This window comes from Poeciliopsis prolifica, unplaced genomic scaffold (genome assembly GCF_027474105.1).
Source record: "Poeciliopsis prolifica strain line A6 unplaced genomic scaffold, Auburn_PproV2 SCAFFOLD002, whole genome shotgun sequence".
NCBI lineage: Eukaryota > Metazoa > Chordata > Actinopteri > Cyprinodontiformes > Poeciliidae > Poeciliopsis > Poeciliopsis prolifica.
In genome coordinates this window covers 24,445,810-24,467,314 of record NW_026562377.1, presented here as the reverse complement: position 1 = coordinate 24,467,314, position 21,505 = coordinate 24,445,810, and the positions used below count along the sequence as shown (strand labels likewise).

At 41.7% G+C, this 21,505-nt stretch overlaps 1 protein-coding gene across 1 annotated transcript; it reads left to right on the top strand.

Moving 5' to 3' along the window:
- Positions 1-298: 298 nt before the first annotated feature.
- Positions 299-12,212, top strand: amotl2a (angiomotin like 2a). The gene is made up of 11 exons (XM_055044946.1): positions 299-471; positions 2,744-3,526; positions 3,682-3,820; positions 5,271-5,415; positions 5,504-5,596; positions 7,440-7,735; positions 8,404-8,582; positions 8,770-8,871; positions 8,951-9,111; positions 9,428-9,601; positions 10,392-12,212. Exons 2-11 carry the CDS (start codon positions 2,811-2,813, stop codon positions 10,466-10,468), a joined length of 2,082 nt encoding a protein of 693 aa, XP_054900921.1. The 5' UTR covers positions 299-471; positions 2,744-2,810; the 3' UTR covers positions 10,469-12,212.
- The last annotated feature ends 9,293 nt before the right edge of the window (positions 12,213-21,505 follow it).

Here is a 21,505-nt window from a genome sequence, read left to right as displayed (position 1 = left end):
TGTTAGCTTGTCTTTATATATTTCAATGTGCGGGTTTGTATATGCTTTAATCTTAAAAGTTGCAAGGATTTAAAATACTCTCACAAAGAAAAAACAAAAAAATCTATTTTTTAAAATTTATTTTACATGACACCAGCAGCCAGCTGAGGGTCTGCTGCTGCAGCTCTGAAATCATTTTCAGCCCCCCTGGGGTCCCGCCTCCCTCCATGCTCCTCCTCCTCCTCCTCCTCTCCCCTGTGCTCCTGCTTTTGATCCCACGGGGGCTCGGAGCTTGCATTCCTCTCATTCCAGGCTCAGGGAACAATCGCCTCTCAGTTATTTATCCACGCAGCTCGGAGCTTCACGCGCTCAGTTTTGCTTCTGCCCGGTCGGCGCGCGCACATGTCCGCGAGCTCCCGGAGAAAGCGCTAGCTTTAGGATTATTGATTCAAATTAACACTCTTAACGGTTCTCGCGGTGGAATGAGGCGAGGTAAGCTGCTTGTTTTGTTTGTTTGTTTGGTTTATTATTATTATTTGTGGTTTTCGTCCAGCTCAATGTCTGAATGTTTTGACTTTCTGATGTGTGTAGACTCCATATGGAGAGTCGTGGTGAAACACCTCCATGTAGCACATGTAAAAACAGACATATTTGTTTTAAACTACATACAAACAGGGTAATATCTCTGCTCTATTTATTTAGTAGCGTTACTCGCGTTAACTCTACTAAATGACGCTGGTTAGTTGGTAGAGTTTGTTGTTTTTATTGGAGTGTTCGCTTGTTTTAATATAAGTCTTATTTCCGTGTTTTACCGTCCTATCTGGAGTGTGTGGGCACGAAAAATTCAGTTTGTCCTACTGACATCACTCTCCAGGGTATTGCCAGTAACAGTTCATGTCAGACGGCATTAGGTATTGTGCAACTATTGTAAAAAAAAAAAGAAAAAAAAAAAGAAGAAGAAGCATATTTGCTGAGCTGTCCATGCTGGACCACTCTTCTCACCCAATGAAATGAACTTGAACTAGACACCAGGGATGCTGGCTGACTGAGCGGCTGTATAGATATTAGATTAATGGATGCATGTTAAAATAATGAAACTATAACTGTAGTTGTCATAATGCTGTTTGGCAGGTCTGGATTGAATCGGGGCACTTGGTGAATTTGCCTTCCTCTCCCCATTCTTCTGCCTTTCAAACCAAACTTCTTTTTACTCATCTACTTACCAATGTTCATCAGTTTGTATTTCTTTGAAATAAATTTTTTTTAATGAATTTTACAGATATAATGATCAAATCTCACGATAACTTAAGAAAAAGTAATTATTTTCAGGAGACTATATTACCCCCTATGTAGACAAACCTGAACCTGAAGGTCTGAAACGACAATCAGTCACAAAATCACTTTTTTTAAGTACAGATGACTAGGCCTATCCGATAAACGATAAATCAATTAATCGCACGATAAATGAAAACTATCGACCTCATTTCAATTATCGGCTATATCGTTTCTTCCTGCCTTTTACTCCTACTGTTGAAGACATTGAATGAAAAAAGGCTCAACTCCGGTGCTCTCCACTGACCCTCCCTTCCTTATTTCCTTAGTGTAATGCCCAGCGCGCGCTTATGTTGGCCCGCTGATTGTCGGCCCATTATCAAAACCTGAGAGACACATAAGCCGGCAGAATCTTAGCTATAACGGTTCGATCGAACCGTGTTGTGTCCAACAATGGACACAAAATAATAAGTCCAGTTTACTCATTTTGAAACCAGGCATTAATCAATTCCTCACTACAATCTACTTGTAATGCATGTGGCGAGTGTCAGTCTGACTGAATGAAAATCATTATAACCTATTTATGTCACGTTAACGAAGAACAGCTGAAAAGTTACCGGGTTTTCTGGTAGAAATTTCGCTCCAACTCCTCCCCTAGTTATTTATATTTTCTTTGCACGAAATGTTGAATAAACATTCATGTTGTTTCCGATGTCTGCTGGACTTCGGGTTGCACCGTGTCAGCTGTTCGGGATTCCCTCCGTATTTCCCCTCAGAAAGCAGGAGGAGAATCCGCGCTTTCTGATTGGCTACCAGTCACATTCAACAGGTTGCGTTAAGCTCCCAGTCTGGATAAATCCTTGATTTAGATCGGAGCGGCCACCACGATGTACCGTAACAAAAAATCCTGTAGTTTGAACTATTGCATCAGGCAGTCGGATTCTTCTCTATTTAAATCTAATGATTACTGAAGGCCAATATACTATACAGACTTCATAATCTGCACTCTTTTGGTTGAATGCAGTATTTATTTCCACTTTGGCTTTATGTTGTTTAGTTTTCATTCATGTACATTTATTGTTAATGGAGACTGAGCATCTATTTTTATTTTTGGTTTTATTTATTTTGTGTATCAGTTCCAGTGTTAAGTGTTCTTTTGAAAGTAAAGTGTACCTATCTTTGGCAGGAAACCGCATGTATTATTACGTAATATTCATTAAATCAGTGTATAAAGGTCTTCAAACAATATTACCGTTTATCGCAATAATTTTTTGAGACAATTAATTGCCCAGCAAAATCTGTTATCGTGCCTACAGATGACAATTAGGAGATATAGTAAATTGATTTTATTCATTTGTCATTTGTGTGGATATGAAATGTCTTCCTGGGGGGAAACAAAAGACCAAACTACAATAATCCAGAATGCGAAGGATGAAATGGGCAGCTCTTGCTTGTTGAAGACTGATCAATACTCTTGTGTTTTCCTTTTCAGATTGTTGAGGTGTCAACGTCAAGCTTGTTTTTTGTTTAAGTTGTGCACTGATTTCTTATTGACCAACATGAAGACAGCCGAGGACTCCTCAGGAACCGTCTTGCACCGCCTCATCCAGGAGCAGCTCCGCTTTGGGAACCTGACTGATACTCGCGCTCTCCTGGCCATCCAGCAGCAGGCCCTGCGTGGAGGGAGCAGCGGTGGGGGCACGGGCAGTCCCCGTTCCTCCTTGGAGAGCCTCACTCAAGAAGAAACCCAGTACATGCAGATGTCGACACGGCAGGAGCCCCAAGGAGAGGAGCGCCAGGGGAACTGCCTGCCCTCCGAGAGCCCCATGTGTCATCTGTACCAGCTCCACAGGGAGGAGCTGCCGACCTACGAGGAGGCCAAAGCGCACTCGCAGTACCTGATCTCTCGGAGGGAAAAGTCAGAGCAGGACGGCCCCGGCGCGGTGGGAGTTCAAAGTGAGGGACAGTGGGATCTGAAGCGGGAGCACGCTCGCTCCCTGAGCGAGAGGCTCATGCAGCTCTCTCTGGAGAGAAATGGACACAGAGACGCTTCGGCTCTGACCTCTTCCCGCAGCTATCCGCAGATTTATAGGAATCTTGTTTTAAATGCCGTGGTGCATGACGGACAGGAGACCCAACAGCGCGCGGACCAGCGCGGCCCTCCTCCAGACTACCCTCTATGTGCCCGAGTTCCTGAGTACATGCTCAGCTACTCACAGGAGCATGTACAGTACCACAAAGACCCTCCTCCCCCGTTTTACTCACAGCACCACAGGTAAGCCACACAACTATATAATCGATTCATTCTCCCATGAGGATTACCTGACACCGAAACAGGAGCAAGAGAAGAACTCCAGACAAAGCATTCTTTTGTCATTTCTGTGGTTCTCAGGTGTGTTGTGGTGAATCACTCATGTCTGCCCTTTGCAGGTATGTGTCTGCCCAAGCCCAGGTGGCTCAGAACGGCATCCACGCATCCTCCAACGGCAATGACGTGTTGATGAGGGAGAACGAGCAGCTCAGGAGAGAGCTGGAGGTGTACATCCAGAAGGCTGCCAGGCTGCAGAAGGTGAGCAAGAACTATGGAGAGACAATAGTGTCCTCATAGACCAAACTCTCAGACTCACTGTTTCTGCTCTCGCAATCATCATCTCGCTACAGAAGCGCATACAGCTTTTGTAGGCGTGCCAACCTGTTTGAACGGCACTGAAAATCGAAAGGGACGATCAAGCTTTTTGGTGTTACCGTGGAGATTAGGTCTTTGTGTCAAGGCCTTAAATCAATATCATAATATATTGAGCAGTTCACCTCCATAACAATAAAAGGACGGTACACTGAAAATAAAGAATGTAATAATCCAGCATAAATACTTCACAGTTAGTTGATGGTCTGAGTCCCCCGGACTGTTTTTTGCTATTTATTTTTATTGCCACTTAATGGACTAAGGCATCTGCAAATAAGTGAAGAAAATGTGTACTTTTAGCTAAGAGTCATTGAACAAATGAGCACAAGTGAATAAGTTTCAAAGTCTAAAATAACTTTACTTCCAACATCCTTTCTGAACCCAAAATGTTGCCAAACAATTGCCGTTTTTGTTATTTAAATTTTTTTTTCCAGTTTCTGGTCTTTGTAATGCTCCAATCTGCTGATGTCAATTTCTTTTGGAAAACTATAGATACTATCATTTAAAAACTTCATAGCCTTCCAGTCATTAGTGAACAATAAATCTTCATATTAGTAGTATAAGTGTAGAAAAACGTTAATCAGAATTAACTTGTGCAGCCATGCTAACTATAACCATGTCACACTCAGATTTATCTAAACTTTCGACATTTTCTAAAACAAAAACTGCCAACATTATCTAGAATGTTTTATGATAAAGGGGTTGCAATCAGTGAAGGAAAGAAAAGAGAAACTTTGCTGTATGACTGTTGGCCTTCCTGTTATCTGCTAGTGACATCTGGAGCTCAATTAGCTCCTTCCTCCGTCTCCAATGCGTCTCCAAGGCATCCATGACTTCCTGTGGCAGACGGCACCTTTCTGTACCCGTATGAAGCAAGTAAAAATGGAACAAGATGGCCCGTCAAAGCCTAAAGGAGCAACAAAAGTTTCATTTATATTGAATCCTACAACTTTTTCACCTCTGATGGGAAAACAACTTTGACACTGAAGAGACTTGTTACAGTGCTTGAGTATAGTCACTGATCGCATTTTGTATTTTCTGGATGTGTGGTCCCATTGAAGAGGTTTTTGTGAATGGTTCAAGTTGAGCAGCAAGTGTGAAGTGTTTTCTCACCACTCCAGACTCTGGAATTCCAGCAAAGCACCTCAACTCTTTTGTCTTGTAAAAGGAGCTGGAGCAGTGGCACGCTGCTCCAGCTCATTCAAGAATTTTAACTGCCTTCCTCAGTTGCACATAATGTCTAATAGCAGTCTGTCTGTAAATGCGAATTGCGACAATGACTCATTTGTCTCTTTGATGCGTCCAGACGCTCATCGTCATTGTGTTTCCTTCCTAGTTGGAGCTTGAGATCCAGCAGATATCAGAGGCGTACGAGACCCTGATGAGAGGCTCTTCTAAGCGGGAAGCCTTGGAGAAAACTCTGAGGAATAAACTGGAGGCGGAGATTAAGAGGATGCACGATTTTAACAGAGACCTCAGAGGTACTTGGTCTGTTCATCTGTTGAGGCAATTGCTTGTTGATGTGACATAATGTGTGTAACCAGTGTGTCAATGTTTTCCTTTGCACAGAGCAACTTGGAGCAGCTAACAAGCACAGAGCGGCTGGTAATGCTGAGTGCTCAGACCCAAGGCAGCACGTCTTCGTTAAACTCCTGGAGCAAAGTGAGTAATCGCATCAGTCTTGTCCAAGACAGATGGTAATTGATGTGATTTGTCAAAGCAGAGCTCTCTGTGATTCATTGAACAATAGCAGGAACATTAGCCAAAGCAGGAACTGGTGTCTTCCCCATTAATTTCGCATGTCTACATCTCGGCTGTCAGCATTGACACTGACCTTTTTGTCAGAGCTGCAAGTAAAGGTGACCTGAATTTTTGGACTTTCATAGTATTTCAACCAGTTCTGTTATTTTAATTACCTCCCTCAACCCCAAGATTCTTCTTTTTCTTTTTTTTTTCATCACTTCAACTTGCTTTCTGTAAAGCAACTAATAAGTCTGGGACTCCAGAACATCCTGACCTAACTCAGCATGACCCCTGGCTTGCATACTCTCCTTGTTTGGACATTTTATTACCCCTTGGTTTAATGATGGCCAGCCAGCTGTTAATATTTCATCTCTCTCAGGTTGGAGAGGGAAAAGACATATCTTGTTTCAGCCGATGCTGCTGTTCTTTCACTTGATGTTAAACGAATGTTTCTGATAATTTTATATTTAAAGTGAGGTTTGGTTTACATGAAGTTAATCTTATAACTAACTGTATGTGATAACTGTCTTTGAGTATTTAGTTCAAATCAAGATAATTTGGTGCCAAAGGCCAAATTAGCTCACTAGCTGTTATCTAACTAAGAACTAGTTAACGATGCTTATGCAATCAACTCTCACAAGCTAACGTCTAGCGAGAGGGGAGTTGAGATTAAAACAAACGTCTGCCATTTAAAATATTAAGCAGTGGTAATATTCTAACTTATAGTTATAATATTTTAACTGTAAGTGATATCTATCTTGTAGCATTCAGGTTAAATCCAGCTTAATAACTGTCTGTTATCGAGCTATCGGCTAGTGAGAGACGAGTCAGGACTAAAGTGGACTTTTGTGGTTTTAAATTAACTTCATCTTCAAAATATTTTTATCCTATTTCGAGGACTTTCCGATTTGTACTGGGTGTTTTTTTGTTTTGTTTTGTTTTGTTTTTTTGCTTGTTTTTTGCAATAAACTCGTATATTGCACAAGTGTTTGGTCTTGTCTCGCACTAGCCGTTAGCATTAGCACCCAGGAGCAAATGATAATTTTCACAGACCAATTTAGGCCTTCACCAGTTCTGAGACATCCAGTCTGAAATGTTTTCGCCATAAAATTTCCCCCGAGGGCCACACCGGCTTAAACCTCAAATAAAAACACGGTCATGGGAGGTGTTGTAGCCTACATGTGTTTTTATTTTTATTTTTTTTAACAAGGGCTGCTTGAGGAATATTTTGAGCCGCTTGTTTACTTCACGTCCTTAGAAGCATTCCAGAGCTTTTGCCAGTAGAAAGCTATGCTTGTGTGCGTAAGAGGATCAGAGGAAGTCTGCATTCCCTCCACAGGCATGCACTTGTGTTGTGTAATCAGCCCCCGTTTTAAAGTGGCACTATGGAGCCATAAAACTCGCTGTCCTTTCTAAAATACCAAATAAAATGTGAAGAAGGTTTACGATTAATAAAGGAGAGTTTTGTGTCTTTTATTGCTTATTTCATGTTTTCATGTACAAGCTAAATTCCATTCGCTGTCAGCTTAGAGAACAAATTTCTAATTATGTTTTTGAGCCACATGCTTTGATATCTGTGAATATAAATGTGTCTCGTTGGGTCATATTTGAAAGAATGCATCTCAGCGTTCAAGTGAGTCATTGGACCGAGCTTACAGTGGACCCTAGACACATTAGCTTTTTTTTTTTTTTTTTTTAAGAGAAAATACCCCCGTCACCCTTTCCTCACATCACGTTTCCTTTTTAAATCCCTCTATCTCAGACGAAGAGCAGCAGCGGGAGCGCGAACAACTGGAAAAGCAGATTCAGCACCTGCGTGTGTCTGGCGAAGAGTGCCAGCGGAGAAGCGAACGGCTGGAGCAGGCGCTGACCTCAACGCAGAGCCGCAACCGGCAGCTGGAGGAGGAGCTGTACCGCAAGACGGCCTACATGAAGAAAGTGGAGCGGCTGCAGAGCTCCCTCGCTCAGCTGCAGGCGGCGTGCGAGAAGAGGGAGGACAAGGAGCTGCGGCTTCGCACCCGGCTGGAACAGGAGCTGAAGAGCCTCAGGGCACAGCAGGTTAGCGAAAACAAAGAAAAAAGTCATCAAGGTGTGCATCTCAGCTGCTTAGTCCGCTTTAGTCAAACTTTAGTTCATGTGCCTACAAAGTTCGGTTCATTTGGGGAGGTGTGAATGCATAATCGCACTCTAGGCCTTGGTTCAGTCGAAGTCAACTCTGGCTCTATTTGATTGAACATATGAATGCAACAGACCAGAGACTGCTCCTGTAGCACAGGGCATTCTGGGTAAATACAACTAAAACAAACTCATGAGTCTACCGCTAGCTGGAGAAATGGCTCGTTGTCTTATACCAGCAACTAAAGAGAAATCTTACCACTCCTATAATCTGAATCTATTCTGTTTGTGTTTACATTTTGTGAAGAAAAATACCTGCATGTCTTCTTCAGAAGTTTTTACGTCGTTCCCTTCAGTCGTTTTTGCAGCGCCACCACAGGCGAGGAGGTGAACAGGTTTTTCTAAGGGTTTGTGTCGTTTGACACAGAGTAGTGTGAAAGCAAGCTGGCCCAGCTGAAATGTAAGAATGTGGCCGTTTTGATTCCCAAAGAAACAGAGTCCACCGGACTATCAGGACTGAAAACACCAAGCAAACAAAAAGAGAAGTCAAATATTGAAGTAACGGTTTGTTTAAAAGACTATTGTCTCTTTTGTGTCTGTACCATATCCAGACAACCAACTTCACAGCATCAGAGCTGAGCTCATCCACGCTGCAGCAGGAGCTGAGGGAAAAAGAGGAGCGCATCCTGGCTCTGGAGGCCGACATCACCAAATGGGAGCAGAAGTACCTGGAGGAGAGCACCATGAAGCACTTTGTTATGGATGCAGCAGCCACGGCCGCAGCACAGAGGTATGATGACACTCTACCTGGGTTCAGTAGCAGCTTTTGGGTTGGATCATGCCGTACTAATCACACAAAATCTTGTTTCTGATTGATTAAAACTTAAGATGAGAAGGAAATGTATATATTAAAAATTTATCAGATCAGCCAGAAATAGTTTCAACATATCGCCAACAATGTGTTTTATTACTTCCAGGGATACAACAATCATCAAACATTCACCCGGGAATTCACCAAACAGTAGCTTCAACGAAGACCTCCCTTTATGGAGCCACAGACACCAGGAGATGGAGAACAGGTACTCCTCTTGACTACCTGGAAACCGCATTGGTTTCCAATGGAACCCTAAGCTCACATTGTGTCTGTCGCGCACTCAGGATCCGTGAACTTCACGCTCGGCTCCTGGAAAAGGACACTGTGATCAAAGTCCTGCAGCAGCGCTCCAGATGGGAGCAAGGCTGGCTAGAGAGTCAGGCGCTCCGTCAGTCCAGGTCCGTCCCCTCCATCAACACACTGACGTGTGGCGCTTTAACTAAAGGTGAGTTCTTGTTCCTACCATTCACGCCTTCGAGACGATCTTTAACATCATGCCATTCCATGTGGCAGCTGCCGGTGCAAGACAGAATGCACGCAAGCTAAAAAAAAATAAATGAAAATAGGGAGGAGGAGGCGACCTTTTTGTGGAGACACGTTTTAATGCTGGAATGCATATCGTCTCTCGCTCCAGAATAGCCTGATCAGGAATAGTCATAGGAAGAACTGGCAAAGGGCAGATGTTCCCAGCCGGAGGGGGTTGTCATTGTGGATGGAAGCGGGTGATTAAACGACGTCTTCTCTTTGTCCACATTTTTCAGGAAAGAGCCTCTCGGATGACCAGGCAGGCGCTGTCGTCTTGAAACCCCCGTCCTTCATCGCGGTCAAGGCGTCTACCCAAGACTCCAGCACCCAGAGTGATGAGGTCAAGCCAGACGTCACAGCAGAGAAGGACAGGTCACAGGTCAATGAAGGGATTCCAGCAGCTACGACCGGTGAGTTTTTAATGTTTGGTACTATTATATAATCATACCAGATCGGTATCTGAATCAGTCTAAAAACAAATGACAGAAAATATTTTCAACATGTGGCTTTTGTTTCAGTCATCCCTTCTATACGATACGAGAATATTTGTTTTCTTAAAAGAATGTAATTATATCAGGAGAATAAAAATTCAGTTTTGCCTGAAGAACATCTTAAAATTATAAGAGAAAAAGCCATTTAAACAAGGGGGGGAAATCAAGATCTGACGTGACCATTTGTTCAGGTCTGCGGTTCTTTCTTTTAAATAATAGACATAATAGTTTGCATTGTCATTTCAAAAGTCCTAATTTGATGCTGGTGCATTAAAAGATTTGTTTTTTTCTTATTGGTTAAAGCACTACCAGAGTTCTCGAGATTCTAAAATTCCTAATTTAAGTTGAGTTCTCACAAAATTACAACTTTATTCTCTTAATTGAAATAAAAAAGTCTTGGCCATGCTCTTATACGTTGTTGCATAATTGACGTTAATTCAAACGGGATCTGTGAAAAAGGCTGACATCAATCACTCTGAAAGGAGTGCAATGGTGGAAAAAAAATCCAAATTTCCTAAAATTAGATCTTCAAAAAAAGAAAAGGTTGATTTATTGCTAAAATCGATTCATTGCTGATCACCCTACTACATTCTTTGATAACTATTCAGTCTGGTTTCATGTCCATCTTCTATTTAAATTGCAACTATCTGTTGGCAAGGTCTGTTGGCAACTTAATTTTCTAATTCTTCCTGCTTTCTACCGGTTTTAGGCGCCTTGGAGGAGCCAAAGGCCCCGCTCCAGATGTTCAGGAGTTCAGACGCCGAGGCGATCGAAATTCTCATATGAGCCGCGACTTGCCGCTCAATAAGACCGAACTCTGACCGAAACGTTTTCAGGAGGAAAAAGAAACCAAGTTCTCAGTGGATGTGAGGTCTGCCGAGCTTGAGCGGTCCAGAGCATGAAAATGTGATTCAAGAGGAGAGCGGAGCTTTCCATTGGGTTGTTTCTGCACATTTCACGAGTGAACGGGGGATGTTGCACGAGGTACCTGGAAAGTATTTTAGCGACGCAAAAGGAACTGGGCTGCTCATAGTGCATGGTTTTTGTCATGAGTTGTGAATTGTATTTATATATGTAAATGCTGCTCCTTTTTGTCATGTGACAGTTATTTAGTTGTTTTTTTTTTTTTATCTTATCTTGACTTTACTGTAGCATCCCCTGTAACCATGCCCTCTGCCAGTAACATCTGTTCAGAAAAACGATGGCCTTCATTCGGAAGCTGTTTTGAGAAACGGCTCCACCTTTAGATGAGCAGATGCCCTCTCTCTTTTAACCACGACCCTCAGTGGAGGATTCAAAACCTTTCCCCTGAATGCCAGAGCTCATGAGAGGCCTGCTCATTTCGCTCCTAAAAAAGCTTCCCGAGGATTGACGGCGTTTCACTGGGGTCCAATTTATTTATTTTTTTTCTCCCAGATTCCCCGGCGTTAGCGGGCAGGGTCGGTGGGGCCTCAGATGGCGGCCGGCCACTATTTCGCTCCCCCCATCTGATGACACGCTGGAGCTAATCTTCTCGCATTCCTTGCTGAGGGAATGCTCCGGTTAAAGAAAAAGGCTATCTAAAGTCTGACCCCTCGGCCTTGCTGAAATGGCACGCATTCTTTTGTGTGCTTGGACGCATGCTTTTCTCAGCCCGTTTATTTCCTCCCAATGCCGGCGGCCGGTCCTGCCGTGCTGGAAGAGGTTTTCGACTATAATTGTCCTGCATCTGCTCTTCTATTTGCTGTCTCCATCACTGTGTGAAATACAGCAGTTTCTTTGTTTGGGTTTTTTATTTTTTTTTACCATAGTTTCCATAACAGAGTTGCTTATATGCTTAAAAAGGAATCTTCTATTTATTTCTCCTGCTTAATGTAGGATTACTGAACACTGTTGTATGCAGACTACTGTTGTCAAGGATTTTGGGTTATGTTTATATATATATGTAACTGAAATGGGCCACAATTCACTTATTTAGTGCTAAGAGCCACTAAAATCCGACTTAAGGAGTTTATCACATGAAGCTCGTATGCCATCATCTATTTATTATCCAGTTTTATCTCTGATGTTTATTGTGTGAACAGCAACGATTTAAAAGTATATTCTGAAGAGCACAAATAACAAACAAAACTTCACATTTAAATGTGTTTTTTTCTCTCTCTCTCTGCTAATTTCATATTTCCCATCGTGGTGCATTTGCCGGTCAATGCCGCGTCTCAGTTTGTTACATGCTGTCCTCTTATTTTGGAATGTTGTTTACACAAAAGGCAATTTGAAGTGAGAAGAGTTAATATATTACGTCTGTTTCTCGTCCTCGTAATACACATATATATAATATACATGTAACTATTTTGTGTCTTGATGCCAAAGATGTATTCTGTGTTTTAAGTTATAATTGATGGGGAAAAGAAAATGGAAAAAAAAAACAAAAGTGCCTTGCTTCAGCTGGTTGAACTCATGTGACGTTGCTGTGAACTTTTGTCAAGGAAACATTTGGTTGTATGCCTTAACATTTCACAATAATAAATAAAAAATCCTAATATATGTCTGATAAAAACCTCGGGATGTTGATTTTTTTTTTTTTACAATTTCTTATAGGCCAGTTTCAAGACCTCAATCTAAAAGTGGGTCATTAACAGGCTTCTGCAGCACTTCATGGCATGCAGAGGACATGCAGGCATCAGAATCGGATGTTCTGTGTCTAAAATATGCAGAGTCGTGGTTCCTGACGACTGGAACTAAGAAACATGGATTAGAGGTAGACCTGCTGATGTGCTTCACCGAAATGCAGGTTCACAAACTGATGGATGAAGGTTCTCCTTCAGGATTTCCAGCTTATGATCCCATCAACTAAAGCCTGTTTTCCAGGTGAAGCTGTAGGAAAACAAGCAGGGTTTTATTTTTCTAAGTTTTTCTCTTTGCTTTACGCCACAGATTCTTGAAGTCACGAGAATCATTTGGAAGTCTTTTTTTTTTTGTTTTGTTTTTTGTCAAATTTGAGGATGGCTTTGCTGTTCTTATCAAAGTTTATTTGATTAGAAATATTTCAACTTGAAGGGGTAAAATAAGGCAAAACACTTTCTGGTGGCACCTCATGTCCGCTGCACAGAGCGTCCATCAGCAGCTACAAAACAGACCTTCAGTGCAAATACGGTTCACAGCTAAAACTACGTTCTCACCTCGAAGAGCCTCTAAACATGCGTCTGCTCATTGCGGCCGAATAGGTTCGTCTTTGTCTTTTGGAACAAGGTCGTCCTTGTCTCCGTCCATGTACAGTTGACACCAGATATTAACATACACTGAATATGATATAAATTCAGGCCAAACGTTTCTTGTTTTAACCCAGTACAAATGACCTAAGTTATTTCTATTTTCTAAATGCCAGGAAGCATAGCTCAACCATTTATTTATTAATTTTTTTTTTTTTAGATTTGATGACTTTCCTCAAATTCGGTCGGTATCTTTTTGAAATGCATGACTTGGGTTGAATTTCAGAAGTTATAAAAACAGAAAAATCTCTGAAAAACATTCTAGAAATAATTTTGGTAATTCTAACCAAAACTAAAACCAAAATTGATCTGACTTAAACGATTGACGCATTTCTTTTGCTCTGCTTCCAAAGCGTCCAGCTCCGTGTTGGTGCCCGTCACCTTGTTTTCACAGTTGACCTTGTTCCAGTTTTCTTCACACAGCTGATTGTTCTGGAGTTCCCTCATCCTGCTGGTATCTGTCAGCAGAATGGACGTCCAGAAACAAACAGTGAAGAATTTCAGAGCCAAGGAACGACATCCCTCCTCCCCCTAAAATTAGAGTTACTATTTCCACCAAGAAATTCCCTTAACGAGTGGCACATTTTAGGTGTCATGTGCCTTTAAAATTAACCATGCCCCTAAACACTGTCTTACCACCGGCCATGTGTGTTTTTACCATTAAAGGAGCCATTCATGAATGATGAAGATGGTCTCTGATGAACTGGACAGCTGTTCATTCTTTGACGTTATCACTGGACACTGTGGAGCGATGAGGGGAAAAAAACCCAAATCCCTACAGCTCATCTCAGTGGAGTCTTTGTGGTAACAAAACGATGTCAGTTCCACTTGTGAAACATTTCCATACTCATTCCTAAATGTGTACTTATAGGCCAGACCTGGTTTGATCGTAGGACTTCATTTGGATCTGTGCTGACCCGTCACTTGTGCCTGTCCCATTGTACCCAATATTTAGTACCTGGTTGTGTGCGTTGACAGACGCATTCAGTTGGTCTAGAATAGGGACAAGTCCAGTCTGCAATGACCGCTTGTTTAGCATATCACCTGGTTCATCAGGACTTGATTTGAATAATGTGGTCTTTGCATAATTTGAGGACTTGCCAAAGATACAGCAGGTTTTGGAAATTCTGTTCCTGAAAGAACTTTGGCACCGAATGGGATGAACCTTTCAGCCATAAGTAGTCCAGAAAGGCTAAAAGAGCTTTTTGTGTTGGAACGGGTGACAGATAATCACACGACAGCCAGATTTATGCTCTTACACTGACAACCAATTTGAGTTTAAAGGCGGCTTTGAATAATTCGCCAATTCCTGTTTCTTTGTTTTAGATTTTTAAAGTCAACTTACAACCTATTTGTGATCTGGCAGGACAAACCGCAAAGACTTGCCATTCCTTCTCCTCGCTTCAAAATTTGTTCAGTCATGCATGATTGTTGGTCCTCTGGTACACCGTGAAGGACTGGTCACCGGTCCAGGGTGTACGCCGCCTTTTCCCCATGGAGAAAGCTGGAGATGGAGCAGTACTCAACTGAACATTGCTTGCAAAAAAAATGGCCCGCTTTGATATTCTTGGTTTCATTTTTTGGGAATTTTGTTTTTGTTCTTTTTCTTTTAACCAACAGGAGCCTTGATGCAAGCTTTGCGTTTACATCCGATCCAGTTCATATTGTCTTATCGGCGCTTGGCTGTTTTCTGCATGGTCTTATCATTGGCACATGCTGACATTGTGTGCATGTGTTATAGAGTATTCCAAATGTCTGAAAATGTTATTTTTAAAATCAAGTCTCCCGCAGTAGAATGGGAAAACATTTCTAAATCACTTGGATGGGGCTTTATTTACTGGGTCTGCTTTGCAGAAACAGAACCAGAACCAAACACGGAGAAGCGGCGCTCAGACCTGTACGCTCCATGAATCTGGAACAATCTTCCAGAAAACTGCAAAACAGTCGAAACATAGATTTCCTTTAAATCAAGACTTTAAAACTCACCTGCTTAGAGTCGCCTAACATTGACCGATATGTTTGTTTGTTAGCGTTTGAAAAAATGTCCTGTTTCTTGCCTGTTTCATGATTGGTTGCTGTGTTTTTGTGGCGTAAATGACTTTGAACTGCCTTGAACTCCACAAATAAACGACACATCTTAACACATCATCTCTTTCCATGTGATGCAACTGGCTGCAACCACCATCTCACCCTCGGTATACAGCTACACGTTCTAGTACATTTCCACAAACGTTTTCCTTCTGAAATGTTCTCTGTAGACTTTGACTCTCTGTGTAAATATTTTGGCCTTCCTTGTTCCCCAAGTGAGCTTGAAATGACATTCCACGGATGCCGAACATTCTCCTGCGGGTGCCTTTTTTTCCTTCTTTTTTTTTTTTTGTAGTCAAGTCCCACTTTTCTCAGCTAAGGAAAAAAAAGAGGCTTCAATAGTAAATCTCCATCTGTTGAATTCCATTTTCAGCTGGGACACATGTGGCACCACGCTGTCTGTGATTTACCCTTATTTTTGGTCCCGTCTGTTGGCGCGGATCACGTTTCGGATATATTCTGTCCGTCCTCTTATGTCAGTACCCTCCGCCAACCTGCGTGGAGTGACTTGAGGAGTAGATGGGGGTGTTAGGGTGTGTGTGTGTGTGTGTGTGTGTGTGTGTGTGTGTGTGTGTGTGTGTGTGGTGTGTGTGTGTGTGTGTGTGTGTGTGTGTGTGTGTATGTGTGTGTGTGTGTGTGTGTGGGGGGGGGCAATAGGGTAATGGTTAGGATTACGGGACTCCAGAAACAGCTTTGTCTGAACCACTTCGATAAAGGGAGATTGATTCCTGAAGGAATCTCGTCGTCATCCAGGCAGGGATGAAATGAAATCAACAAACATGAATATACATTCCACACATATCTGAGTTCTTGCTCGGGGTGCTGGGATCACTGTGGGGGCTAAATGCATTCATCATCATTAGTTCATCACTCTGACCCCCTGGCAAGTGTGAGTGGTTCTCACCTGACCTCACCGTTCAGCAAGTAGATCAGGAACAGATGTCGACTTTTTTTTGTTGTTCTTTTCAAATTTTATATATATATAGATTACAATTATGTATGTTCAAATTGTCACCATGTCTTGGCAGTATGTTACAACACATAATCTGTGAAAAGATCAATCTCCTCCACCTATTCCCTGCAACCAGTCAGAGCCAGGAGGAGGGTCTTTGTGCTGTCAATCAATCATGTGTACTGGCTGCCAAATGTGCTCGTGGCAAATGTAACTAAAAATCGTCAGATTTGACATTTTTCAGTCATTTTTCCTTCTCCTCAGGTTTGACCTTGCAATGGATTTCAATTTGCCATTTATCCGCTATCATTGGTGGTCATGCTAACTAGCCTTAGCATTCATGACAAGCTACTGCAGTGTAGCAGAGAGCAAAGGGGAAGAGGGTATTTTGGAAGGTGAGCAGTGACATTTGGAGGGTGATTGACAACCATAAGGCACGCCTCCTGGCTGTGATTGGTTGCTTCTACTAGGCTTCCAGTTGATTTCTTTTGCTTTCTTTCTTTTTTTAAATCCTCACAGATTATCTTTTGCATCTGTCATTACATAGTAACAGCTTCAACAAGTTTGTGGAATTTTTTTTTGTTCTTGAAGTTACATAGTGCACCTTTAATGTCCTCCCGTCTTGTCCACATTTTCTTTTTTTCAGATTCAAGTTAATAATGCTCTGTTTACGTCATACTACATGTATTTGTCTAGGTTGGCAAATTCAGGGAATAGTTGTCAAGTCGTCAGGGATCTGACGACTTGACAAAGCTACCGAGCAAACTTTCTGCAAAAAAAAAACAAAAAAAAAACAAGGAATTATTTGGAAAAATAACTGTGGTGATTGTTTTGCCTTGATATCCTTGGAGATTCCAAAACTTCCTGCTTGCAACAGTCCTGGAATGTTCCACAATCCCCGAGCTTTTCCACATAAGTCAGGGAACTGTTCTAATTTTAGTATGCTGAGAAAAAATGAAAATATCTCGTAAAAAGGTTACTACTCACAGCAGTTTTCTACTTTTTGCTGGAGTTGCAACGTTGGTGAGCACGATTGGTGGTTTACCAGGAAGAGGACCCCTCCTGTCCGGGTGCGGCTAAAGCTGCAGAGTTGGAACCAAGGTTTATGATCCATTAGGAGGAGGTAGAAGCTGTTTACTGGTGTCAGACCTGGGGTCTTTTTTGTTTTTGTTTTTTGGTGTAATAGTAGGCACACAAAGAAAGAAGCCAGTTGCCATCCTTCAATGAAACTTTCAGGTGCTTGTTACAGATCAAAAACTGCAGTGTGATTTAATCTCTAATCCAGATACAGTGCAGCTGTACAAACTTCAGGTTTCTTTTGTGTGTTTTTTTTTTTTTTTTTTTTTTGGTGCATTTGTGTGTTTTCTTTGTTATGCACTCCTATTCAAAATGTGTGCATGTTGGGGTGGTTTGATAACTGGTAATTGACCAGTACCAGATGCATCCTGCCTCTCGTCCAGAGCTAAATGATACAGTTGTCCTGCAAACACCTCAATGATGCAAACTCCACAACACACACACACCAAAAGAAAATTAATCAGTTGCAGCAGAAGAAATCTAACAAAAGTGTATTTTGTCTGTGGTTGCAGCATTTTTAGATTATTTCATATTATAATTATCTTTTTTTTTTTTTTTTTTGCATGTGTGATTTGGAGTTTGCATCATTCATGTGTTTGCATCTTGTTTCTCAGTCGGTCACCATAGCAAGAGGCCACAAACCACAAATATATGTGTATAGCTTGAGGCACGTGTGTCAAACTCAAGGTCCGGGGGTCAAATCTGGTCCCATCACAGCTGGTCCCTCTGGACTCCAGATTACATCAATAAGTCACTCCAGTTTTTCACTATTCCACAAAATTCCCAAACTCAGCAGATCTTCGCATTTTTTCTGATTCTATTGCATTTTTTTTCTTCCTCAAAACTGGTCAAAACATTGGGTTTAAGTGACTGCTGCCTCAGCCTCACTTGATGTCAAGTTAGAGTCCAAAACTCACATTTAACATGATACAAAAATTGTAAATATTGCTAAAATCCCTTAGAAATATTTGGCACCACGACGTCTGTGACTTTGATAGCAAAAAACCCACAAAACCAATCACAAAATCCCAGAGGGACTGATCAGTGATTATTTCATTGTAAGCAACACTTATCGAAACAAACATCTATTTATTGATGATTGATTGGCAGTTTAATGGCTTTTATCAATACGTTCTAGCACAACCGGCCCTTTTAAGAACATTCAGATTTTTGACACGGCCCAAAATGAAAATGAGTTTGACACCCTTGGCTTAAGACATCATTGGGAAGTGAAAGTAAAATAATACATGGTTTTGATTGAAACATTTAAATTGAAATGTTGAAAAGTTTTACGTGCCCTTACACTGAGCCCAACTGGGTCTTTGTTGTTCTGGTTACTGTTAAACAGTCTTCCACACAATTTTTGCTCCAAGTTTTCTGGGGTTTTTTTTTAGTGGACATTTCTTCCAATTTGCAGTTAAAATTTTGCCATTTCAGTGAAGTCGTATGGCTATCAGTTATGCAGCATATGCTCAAATGAACGCATGTCTAGACTTTGACTGGACCATTCTACCACCTAAATCTGCTGTGATCTCAGCAGTTTTGTTTTGTTTTCCTTCTTGGATCTGAAGTTTCCTCCAAAGACCTCCAGGATCACCTAATATGAAGTGTTGTCCGTCTTCTCATCAGTGATGTTGTTCTTGTCCCTGATGAAGAATTGCCCTCACAGCAGGGCAATTCAAATGAAACCAAAATCTAATTACAGTTGACTTTTTTTTTTCTGTCTGTAACTGCTTTATTTATTTTTAAATCCTCTCCCGTTTCTCCACAATGACTTCCTTCGCGCTTCATTTTGAGGTTTAAAAGCGATTCCTCATCTTTACTGCGTGGTTCCTCTGTTTATAAAGTCTCTCACACAATGTAAACCTGCAGCAGAGCTCAGCTGTCACTGAGGAATCGCAGCTTATGATCTGTGGTTCCCAGGGACTCATCTGCAGCGCAGAATGAGTCAACGCATCGGCGTGTGGAGAAACGCAGACCAGCACCTCCAGGCTGTATGAACCGCAGATGTAGTCATCCCACCTGGAAACTTTGACCTTCCATCACCTTTCTTTTTCTCCTCTAAAAACTTAGATTCTTGGATTCATTGTGAAAATGCAACGCGGCCGTGAAGTGGAAGGGAAAAAGGATGAAAAGCGCAAATGAGAATCTGAAAGGCTTTAATTCTGCACTGTTGTCGTTTCGCACCTCTAAATGAAATCCAGTTGCAACAAATTTCCATCAGACGTGACCTTATCGCAGTGGTTTTTAAACTGCGCCTCTCTGTGTGCAATGCGGCGTTGGTATGAGAGCCTGCTGTCCTGTGAAGGCCTCAGGGGCCGCTGTTAGAGAACACCAGTGAAAGGAAAAACAAAACAGCCCTGCCTCAGACAAAACTGAACACTCAGTTCACTCAGTCGAAAACTTTTTGTTCCGACTCTGGTGTCACTTCTGGTGTTCCCCAGGACTCAGTCCTAGGGCCACTTCTTCCTCTTCTTTTTTCTTTTATTTATCTCCTCCCTCTTGGTTCCATCTTCTGTCATTTCAACGTCCAGTTTCACTGACAGTCTGGTCACCTCCCATCTTGATTACTTTAATTCTCCGCTCTAGAATCAGCTTCATCGGTGGATTGTTTCACTTCTAACAGGACAGCTTTCTTATTTTAAAAGCACTGGTTCATAGAGGAACTCGTACATTTCCATCAGCGTTAAGGAATTACCGGGAAACGCTTTATTTGACGGGTTGCGCGTGAGACTGAAGAGGCCCAGTCATAAAAATATGACATAACACCTGTTATGAACATGAAGGAGTCTTTATGAATGTTTATGACTGACATAAAGTGTCATTCGGTAAATAATGACACTTTTAATGTAAAGTTGCTTTAAAAGTCCGTTAAAAGCGCCAACGTTTCATTGTTTGGTGAATGTACACTTTAATGCAAAGTTGGCACTTTTAATGGACTTTTAAAGCAATTTTGCATTAATAGTGTCATCATTTACCAAATGACACTTCATGACAACAGTCATAAACATTCATAAAGACTGATTCATGTTCATAACAGGTGTTATGTCATGTTTATGACAGTGTCTTGTCAGTCTTACCAACTATTGACCTCTACGAAGCTCCTATATCGTGCTGAAGAGTTACTTGAAAGCTGCGTCTTTCCTCATTATTTCCATTATTTCTAAGATATTTGCACATAGAAACTAGACCAAAAATACTTGGCCACTTTGCTTTTTGCGGGGGGACAGGAAAACCGTTGGACAAAGATTTCAACCACAACGTGAGTGTGCGGCTCAGAAATCCTCTCGAGACCCGAAAGCAACGCGTCGTCTTTGTTCTTATTCGCCTCTCGTTGCCAACGGAATGCAAGGAATCTGACGCGCATGCCAGGCCTCGTCGTTTTCTTAACGAGCTTGGCAGTAAAATCCAAGGAATGACTGTCGTGAGCGTTTCACAGGCTCCGGAATTGAAGCAACATACCGACAGGTGCAGGTCAGCCAGTGAGTGCGCGAGGCTCAGGAATTTTTTTGGCAGGCCTCAGCATGCAGGATTGGTTTATACAACCATTTATGGCCCAGGTGTACTTACATGATGACCTGCCTAACCAGTCTTCAGAGGCCAGCTGTAGTGTTCATCCAGTTAATGTTATTATGAAGGTGAACTTTTGTTGATATAAGAGGAAATTTATAATTTACTCTTTTAAATTGGAGACGATTTCTAAGACACAGTTTGTCAAAGCTGAAAGAGTCTAGACATAATTTTGGATGTTATGTCATGCAAGATACAGACATTACGTTTGATGTGTTTCTAAGAAGGGGAGAAATGCATCCAAGGTGCTCTGGATTTTAGGTCATATAAAGATGCACCGTTAGTTCTCCAAGTTTGACTTTTTGTCACAAAAAATATAATGGTGTGAGTCTAACAGGAAGTAACGCTACAACCGAGGTAGAATTCACTGTTCAGAGTCATTGAATATTATTAAAACATTAATTTTCTTCATTTCTCTATTTCCTTTTAAGCAAAATAAGAAAATTGTGGTATTTACACCCCATCCTCTAGGGCAGGGGTGTCAACATCCAGTCCTGGAGGGCCGGTGTCCTACAACTTTTAGATGTGCCTCTGCTGCGCCACACCTGAATAGAATAATTAGGTCATTAGTAGGGCTCTGGAGAGCTGATCTACACAAGGAGGAGGTAATTAAGCCATTTCATTCCTGTGTTTTGTAGTGTGGCACATCTAAAAACTGCAGGACAGTGGCCCTCGAGGACTGGAGTTTGACACCCCTGCTCTAGGGAAATTATTTCTTAAGGTGATAAAGATTATCACAAAAATTCATAGTAAGTTCTATCCCATTGTTGTTGAGACCTTTCAGAGGCAGCACACCATAAATTGTACACCCTGGTTTAAAAGCCATAATATTGACAAATTAACATAAGGTCATGTTGGAGGTTTTACTCTAAATGAAAACTTGTATTT

What these genes read in the sequence shown, in the direction of transcription:
- amotl2a (XM_055044946.1), top strand. Translation starts at nt 2,811, where the DNA reads ATGAAGACAGCCGAGGACTCCTCAGGAACCGTCTTGCACCGCCTCATC. An exon ending in AGAGCCTCAGGGCACAGCAG is followed by an intron (nt 7,736 to 8,403) that starts GTTAGCGAAAAC and finishes TACCATATCCAG; the next exon opens with ACAACCAACTTCACAGCATC. An exon ending in CACCAGGAGATGGAGAACAG is followed by an intron (nt 8,872 to 8,950) that starts GTACTCCTCTTG and finishes TCGCGCACTCAG; the next exon opens with GATCCGTGAACTTCACGCTC.